Genomic DNA, 8,961 nt, shown 5'->3' with positions numbered 1-8,961 from the left:
TTGGCTTCTTAAAGCACGTGGATCCAGGTAGTGCCATAAAAGTGAAGGTCAGAAGCCTTTTTAATACACCTTTAGGTACATAGTTTCTCTTTTCGAGGCCGTGAAATTGGCATAAAACCACATCTGGCATTCAGCTGACTCCAGACGTTGTCAAATTCATGAAAGCCAATATTTCTTTGCTCTACTGAAGTTTCCTTATTTAGCGGAAGCTACATACCCCTGTACAGGGGGAGGTGTGACGCTGTGGGTTCAATGTATGTTGATAAATGGGGTATTTTATTGGTCATCCATGCCTCAGCTTACGCTCAAACCCTATGACATTTATTGCGTTTTCTGGTACTGGAACCACTTGGGAAGATTTGAGCTATTCTACGCCGGCAAGCGACGGCGTCAATTGAACAAAAGACATCGTTGATCACTTACCTTCAGTAACTGATTGATTCAGCCCAAAAATTTCGAAACTTTGCAACGAAAAACAAGTTTCTTGTTTTCTAAATAATGCAATGATTTATTATTTGCTGCGATGCAAATGCAAGAACATTTTGACTCGTTTATTACACGCAAGTCCACTTGTGACTGCATGTTACATTTGTGACATACATGTGACATATATGAAATTGCGATTCAAATAAAATGGTTTAGGGATTTCTCTCTATCCTCGGGCAAGAAATCTGGATATATTCCAGAGAAAACTCATTCACACTCAAACCATGTGCGAACACAGAACTCTAAACGCCTCGCGATCGTCAAAAAATGGCATTCAATATTACATTCGCGTTATACTACGATAAAAAGATCTCTGATGCAATTTACAATAATATATTTTGTATGTATATGTGACGAAGTTTGCAAACAACTAGACAGCAATTTTACGTCTACCTTAATCCTGTACGTAGCTATAATGACCAACAAACATCGCTGGTCTTTGACAATAAAAAAATTACAACACCACTTCAGTGGAAAGGCCCACCGGAGTACACAAATTAACAAAGCAAACAATATGTACCTAAAGGGGTCATGCCGCAAGTGACCTCAGTTAGACTAGTAAACCTGAGGTGCTCTCTGCACAAAAAAATCCCAAGCATGACCCAGCAGCTATAACTGTATGGAGGTAACAACATAACCATCACACTAGTCAAACACCCCATTCGCACGTATCATAAATGCCTCTTTAGCCAAGGATCCTTTATGGTCAGCCACGAATCAGTTCGCGATCTTCCGCGAGTGGCACGTGATCGCGAGCTGATTTGCCGTGTGCAAAGCACGGTGCAAGATACACTCTTTAGGTGAGGACACGGCGGGGCTGAACGCGGGGCGCGAGGAATGAGATAGTGTTCGTTCGACGGGCATCCGAAAGGCTGCATTATTCCGCGGCCACCGTGCCCGTAGGGTGCCGTGTGTATGAAGGCACTCTACGTGCCCGCGGCTGACAGCGTCGCCGGCGGCCAAACGGGGAAACTGTGTGAGAGCGAAAAAAATTATCTCGTTGCCATGACACCCCGGTACACCGTGGTCTTTCTCCACGTGCGACAACCTCGCTGGAGCTCTGCGCGTGTGGAGCATGAGGCGGCACGAGCCGTCTTTGCCGTGCCCACTAGAGTTCCTGTATATGCTACCTACGGTAGCAGAGTTGCGCATTCAGACTCGGCGCGTGGCCGTAGCGCCGGCTTTCCCGCACGAGCTGGATGCTTTGCTCCTCACGTGACTAAATTTGGCGAATAGCGGCGCCGCGCGCGCCGCCGCGCATGCTCCCACCACACGACGTGGTCGCCCCGGACGATTGCTTGATCGCCGGACACCGCGCCGTGCCAGCCTCCAGCGCTGGACCCCCAACTCCCCCCGCCCCCCCATCCCCGGCCACCCGGTATTCGATGCAACTAAATTAATCCCCCTCGCGCGTACTCCGACATGCCCGCCCCCCCCCTCCCCTTCTACAAATCTATTTCTATCTCCCCCCTCCACCCCCAACCTTTCTCCCCACACCCCCCTCCCCCCGAGAGCCAGTGACCAAGCGCCCGGTGCGCAACCACTATTGGCCCTCTCCTCCCCCCCCCCACCATCTTTCACAACGCTTAGAAGAAGAAGAAGGAGAGGAGGAAAAGGAGCCGGAAAGCAGGGAAACATACGCCGGGCAAGAGAAACGTCGGCCGAGCGACCGTAAAGGTGGCTTTCTTGCACGCCAACGGATGCTTTCCTCCTCACGTGATGGACCTCGGCGAATAGCGGCGTGGCGGCGCGGGGAAAACAAATGCGCAACTCTGGCTCCCGTAGGGAGCCTCCCGTAGGGAGCCTATACAGGAACTCTAGTGCCCACGTGTCGACGAGTCATCTGCCGGCGCCGCTTGAAACCATAGTGAGAGAGAGAGAGAGAAAGAGAAAGAGTGAAAAGCGAACTTCATCTGCACTGCGCGAGGAGCGCGCTGTCCTCACCTGAAGAGTATTATCTTGCACCGCGGTGAAAAAGAACCTATGTTAAAATTCACCTCTATGCTGGCCGTCTGAATGGGGCACAAGAGCATAGCGCAACGTTACTGACAAAAATATGTGATCGATCAGTCACGCATCCTCAGTCCTCGTACTTGCGCCGTCTCATTTAATAACAGAAAGTAAGTTTGCTGGCTGAGGACTTCACATCAATCGTCATCAACCTTAACTCCTGTTTGAACTCATGCCCAATCTTAAACAGCCACAAACTAATACGATGTTCACGAACAAGTCTACGTTTGCTCGCACCAGCACTGCGCATGCCCAGAAACCGAACTCGCACCGGCGTGATGTTAGAGTCGAGTGTTGGCGGTACACCAATTCGTAGCTTTAAACAAGGGCCTTATCCTACAGAAGGCTACTGAACATGCGCAAAAATCTTTTTTTTTTTCAGGAACGATTTATTTGCACATGGGTTCTGATCGACAGCCAACGCAACTTTTTCAGAGCTACATTAGAAACATGAAGCATGTATGATTGCTTCCCGGACCTGACTTCTCGCGCCAGTATGTATATCTCCTTGCTTTGATCAACTTTATAGAAAACTTGTCGGGCTTAAAAAAGCTGACATGTTCGCAGTACTTCAATATCACTGCGATTCGGCCATCACGATAATTCTAAGTACAGAAACAAGTAAGAACCATTTTTTGCGACAAGAAAAGAACAGTAGGCACCGAAGTTCCAGAAACCGTTTCTTTACACTTGGCTCGGTAAAGTTGAAATGATGGCAAAGATATAGCGTTTTTTTACAATACATTGCCGGCGCTAAGGCGCTCTCCGAAACCCAGAATTTATTTCAGTACGAGTCATAGAAGCCGTAAGCTGAGTGTTGCAATCTAGAGTGGATTGGGGTAAAAAATAAAAAAAATATACAGATGATAATATACATAACATAAACACACTAACAAGGAAACATTGGCGAAATACTGAAAAAAAAAAAAAGAAAACAATTATAATATGCACTTTTATTTTAGTCACATCTCCCGAAACAAAGGCACGTGTGGAGACATCCAAGATACTATGCGAGCTCCTCAAGTTTGGATTGACAAAGTAGCAATATCCAGTGTAGCAATTTCGCAACTCTGCGGTGTTCCGCGGCCACATCCGTTGATTCCGATCTCGAGCATCAGAGTGCCCCTGCTAAACTGTGATGCAACGCTCGTATCCGATTGTTCGGGCGCCAGGTACTGCCTAAAGTTGCCCTTTTTGACCACTAGTCGCACCGACTAGCAGTCGACCGTGGAGCCTCATTTGTAAAACCCTGTTCCCATATACAAAAAAAAAATATTGGTACCCACGTCGAGTCCAGTGCAATATCTTCCTTTTTTTATCTTTCCTCCAATAAGTATTTTCTTTAATCTTCTCATCCTCCTCATGATACATGAACAATCTCGAATGTTACACGAAGCAGGGAAGAGCGGGTCCTGTGAAGCTGATTGGCACACCATCAAAGCAAAGTACAAAAGTTCACCTGCCAGTGGGAACACTTATAACTTCATCTGCTTGTTTCATTCCCGTGTGAACCTGCAGTCTGTCTCGACTTCAACTCGCCCTTCTGGGCACCTCTATACCCTGTAGGTATCAAGCGTGTATCACGCAACAGTCTTGTAGAAACATTTGCTGCTGGACCTATCAGCACTTGCCCACTGCACCACGTCACATCACTTTTTCCATCTCGGTACCAGCACCACCTAGGATAACCAAAGCCTGCAAACATACTCCACATGACGCCATCGCACTCGGATAGCGCCAACTCAGCTACTGGACCCCAGCCCGACGCCAAACGTCCTTCAACAAGACACGAGTACAAGCAGAACGCTGACGCGGTACTCTTGTCTGATTTGCGTATGCGCTGGATCTTACTGTGATGACTTCGAAATGCTATACTGGTATGGGCTTTGATTATTCTATAATCGGTGTCAGGTGATAACTTCAGGGGAAGCTCCTACTACCTCTCTCCACTTTAGCAGAGCGGACGCTGGAGAGGAAGCGTTAGCCCTGCGAAAGTGAAAAGTGGAAGGAGCGTACTCGTGAACTCTTAACCTGACCCCGGCTATAGGTGCGTGTTGACCGCCACGTGGAGGAAAAGCGACAACGTGAGACGAGGGAAAACGGCTGATTGGTACAGCCATCATGTCGCTTCCATCGCACTGTCAGTGTTAGTGTGAAAAGAACAAAGCACGAAGGCACTTAGTTGAAGCTGGTACAAAGAACTCGAAAACTTTTCTGAAAGCCTCGGATTGGCAGAAGACGTTTCGCTAAGAAAGTTGGCTTTGTCCCTTAGCGCAGCTACGGTGTCTGGAACGCGTCTCTAACTGGTCTGTTAAGCGTCCCATTTTTCTGCCTACGCATCGATAGATGTCCCGAAGTGGCAACGAATGATGTACCAAAAGCCGAAATGTCACGCTGTCGTATGTCGCGATCCTTGTGGTTGGCTAGAGAAATTGCGGCAAAAAGGAAGGGCGAACGCGAGTGTCGCTGTCCCAAGCATCCGTGGGCTGCCAAGCTGGAGAGCGGTCTGCAGCGGAACATCCGCCTGCCACATCCATCACAGCTGTTGTGACATCGCCAGAATCGTGACCGGCGACAGTATGACGCACCTATGACGTCATCAGGCGGAAATCGAGGGACCACTCTTTTGGACGCGGTACACAGACCGGCCGGAGGCGCGTACCAGGAACCGTAGCGAAGCGTCGCGTCTGTACATCTGAGGCTTCCAGGAGGCTATTTTTCAACTAGATGATGAAAAAGTATGCATGGCTTGCATTGCGTCACGCCAGCGACTGTTGTGACGGCCTTGCTGCTGCTAGGACAGCTTCTGTGGCATACATTTCGCACCATCGAATTAGCTTTTCTCCACGGGAACAATCGGGGATGACCACCAGCATGGTGCCATGACTTCACGCGCGAACCGTACATGAGTACTACGTCCAATCAAATGGAGAAACTTCCAAACACCGTTGAGACGGTGTTGGGGTGAAGTATTTGTGGAGAGGGGGGGTGGGGGCAAATGTGCATGCGTTTGGGTTTGTCTGCAATGTGGCGGGTGCAAAATATCACTGATGATGATGGTGCTGATGGTGGTGCTCGACCGTGGCACCGGAGGTGATGTTGGTCGTCGCCGCTTCGCCGGAAGTCGAGGGCTCCGCCTGGTGGGTGGTGTTGTAACGAATCCGGTCCCGCCTCTCGACGGCCACCAGGTGGCAGCACTTGTGGAAGATGACTCCCCGGTCGCCCACCACGCACTGCTCGAATGTGCGCATGACCTTGCGGCCGTAGTCGGGGATCCTGTTGCGGCCGTAGAAGCTCATCTTGCGGTTGTGGGCCCGGTTCCGGTTGCGCATCAGGAGACGCGCCGCGTAGAACTTGGCGAAGCAGTGGTATCCCTTGTCGCCCGCGATCTGGCCCAGCATGCAGCACGTGATGTCCCGCTGGTTCTGCCAGCCTGCTATGAAAAAGAAAAAAGTGCAACGCAAATCAGGTTTCCACACTTTTTGGAGATAGGAAGACGGGTTGATATAACCTGTCTTCTGGTTTTACACCTACAGAAAATTGGTAGAACCTATCTTCTAGTTGCACAGTTCTAGAAAATAGGTTGACGAACCTATATTAACACTCAACGGGAATTCCACCCTCAAGGGAAGAATGGTACACGCATTGCGTAGTAGCTGCGTTGTGAAAGAATGAGACAACGTGCTGGCTGGAGAAGTCAAATATCAGTCTTGCGCCACATGATCACGGTTCCTGGGCATACTGTCGCGCAGAGAATGGGGTCAGGCGATGAAAGGCGGGCGACTGGTTAACCTGCCGAGCGCCTAGTCTCCAGTGCACAGTTAGATCAGCGGTAAACTAAATACACTTTATCGCGCATATAGCACCAAAACAAATTGCAACAGTAAAACTTCAGAGACAAAAATATCTCGACAACGCAATGTGTATTATATAAGCTAAGAAAGAAGGCAATATAAACACCGCACAAGTCCGTCAAGAAGTGATGTCCGTCATCCGCCCAATTTCCTGAATCTTTCCTAAACAGGGCTGAGGAGGCGGTGTTGTTGCCCAGCAGATGTGACGAAAGCCACATGTGCCAAACTCGCGGTAGTCAGACGCCGCATGACGGGCCTGTGTGGACAGAGCTTCGTCGGATTATTCCAGTCTTTCCGCGCGACGGTCGCGAGATAGAAGCCTCGTCGTAATATATGGCACTCACAAAACCGAGTGTTAGAATGCGGGTTATGGGGTCTAGTGGCCGGCAAAATACAATACCTTTTTTTTATTTTATTTTTCAATGAAACCAACGTAGAATGAAACCGCGTCGCGTTCCGCAGCGCTCGAACACGGCACCTCCAATGTGAGCAGCTGCAGTATTTAATTTCGATCGGTCACGTGACCGACAGCTGGTAACGCGCAAAGCGCGCGGGCGCGCGCGCTCAGAGACATATCCCGCCTCCGTTTAGTCACGTAGTCACGTGCTCTGGTCATAGCGCTGGATCGGCTATACTTCGTTCAAACCAGACCGCAGCCGACACGAAGATCCGTTCTGACCAATCAGGCAGCTTCCAAAGTGCGTCATCACGGCGCTCGTCGTCTTTGCGGGTTTGCTATGCGGAGCGCGAGTTCGTCTGCTTCTTTTGCAAGGGGCTGCGATGACGTCAGAACGACGCCGAGCTCTGATTGGCTCTGTTTAAAGGATAGTGGGTAGACATGAAAGCGAGCTGTTTTTAAGTCAGAGCCAGAGCCAATCAGAGCTCGCCATCGTTCTGACGTCACCGCAACCCTCTGCAAAAGCAGCAGACGAACTTGCGCTCCGCACAGCAAACCCACAAAGACGACGAGTGCCGTGACAATGCACTTTCGGCGCCGCTTGATTGGCTACATCGGATCGGAGTATCGGCTGCTGTCGTAGCTGAAGTGAAACGGAGTGTATAGACTATAGACCCTTTTACTGTTTACAAACACGAAGAATTTCTTGGCTTCCAATGCATTTCCGGTCGCTTCGTTTCGCTGGCCCTTTTCCAAACCTGTTGACGTCGAAATTCATGGGACGAAGAACGTTCTGCGGAAATCACGAAGTTGGGGATTTTGGCGAGGTCCGTCCGTTGTGCTATTCAACGCGTAAAAGAGGGGATCGAGCGTCATACCGGTGTAATGAAAGATCACCGACCAATCTCTCACTAACCGGTCTTTCAGGTAACCACCACGGGGAACTGGCCACAAAATATATCACGTATACGTTACAAGAAGCAATGCTATGGTGGGGATTGCTATACTTCGGACCAATCGGATAGCCTCAAAAGCGCACTATCGTGGTATTCGTCTGTTTTCGGACGTGTTCTATCATCGCCTGAACTAGTCATAAACTAAAAAGGCACAGTGACTTGCGTTTTTGATGCTGCTTGATTGTGTCTCATTACCTTGTAGCGCCGGCGGCGTCTGGGCTCAGGCTTAAACGAAGTAGTCTTCTCGGAAGTTTGCGAGGACGTAAACTGTAACTGCGCCTTTTTCCGGCGTTTTGTTTTAAAGGTTTATACTATAGGATTGTTCGTAGCGTATACTGCGGCCCATCGTAAAGTGAACCGAGCTATATAGACACCACGTTATCCAGCAAAGCGCACAACGATACTCAACGCCGAAGCTCATGCGCCTCTGATGAAACGGAATGAACCTGACGAAAACTGTCTGCCAGCACGCGCTCGACTTCAGGCAACGCCATCAACGACGCACGCAGCTATACGGCGGTAAACGCTCCCAATAAACTCGGTCCGAAGTGGGCAGCGTTTACTTTACTTTTATTTTTTTCGGTCAGACACGCAGTTACGAAAAGCGGCTGCGCGCGCCGTGGCTTGCCCGTCCGGTTCGATGGATAAACGTATACGCGTAAACATGTTTTTCTAGTGTCAAGTAGCCTGCAATGCGAGAACATGCATGCGAGGGGCCTCGACATCCCCCGCGCCGCCTCGAAACCTCAATGTCGACACCGAGCCACCGACACGAAACAACGTGCACGAGAGCTCAGCAATCAAAATGAATCATGGCTGGACTCAAAACTCGTCTGGCTTCCGCACGAACTTATCCCCCCCCCCCCCCCTTCCCCTTTGTTTAGGACAAGACATGTAAAGACGTGGTTAGGCTGCTCACAGTGGCGTACCAACTTGTTTTTGAGTGGGGGAGCGGGGGGCGGGCAAACCAGAACCTCCCCCCCCCCCCCCCCCCCAGGGCCGGGAGGGGGGGGGGGGGGGGGCAGTGCCCTTGGTATCCCTTGGGCGCTGCTGGCCAGTGTTTGCCCTGCCCAGTGGCGGCTGTTTGAGATGGGGGATGGGGGCAAAACACATGCCTTGCTCCCCCCCCCCCCACTCTGAGAACTGGGGGGGGGGGGGGGGGGGGGGGCAAGTGCCCCCCTTGCCCCCCGGTTGGTACGCCCATGGCTGCTTATACATCAGACAAAAGACTAGGTGTTCGTTGCAGACATAATGAGAG

At 50.4% G+C, this 8,961-nt stretch overlaps 1 protein-coding gene across 2 annotated transcripts in view; it reads right to left on the bottom strand.

Moving 5' to 3' along the window:
- Positions 1-484: 484 nt before the first annotated feature.
- The window catches only part of LOC8030256, a 50,044-nt gene continuing 41,567 nt past the window's right edge, over positions 485-8,961 (bottom strand). Inside the window, exon 3 of one of the 2 annotated variants that reach the window (XM_029994556.4) lies at positions 485-5,932. In XM_029994556.4, coding sequence (XP_029850416.2) covers positions 5,541-5,932 — 392 coding nt within the window. In that variant the 3' untranslated portion in view covers positions 485-5,540. The remainder of the gene's footprint in view (positions 5,933-8,961) is intronic. The other variant, XM_002399493.5, reaches the window with a different exon arrangement.

This window comes from Ixodes scapularis, unplaced genomic scaffold (genome assembly GCF_016920785.2).
Source record: "Ixodes scapularis isolate PalLabHiFi unplaced genomic scaffold, ASM1692078v2 PGA_scaffold6__148_contigs__length_123643588, whole genome shotgun sequence".
Lineage (NCBI taxonomy): Eukaryota > Metazoa > Arthropoda > Arachnida > Ixodida > Ixodidae > Ixodes > Ixodes scapularis.
Note: the sequence above shows the minus strand (reverse complement) of the source record. Positions and strands in the feature narration are given on the sequence as shown.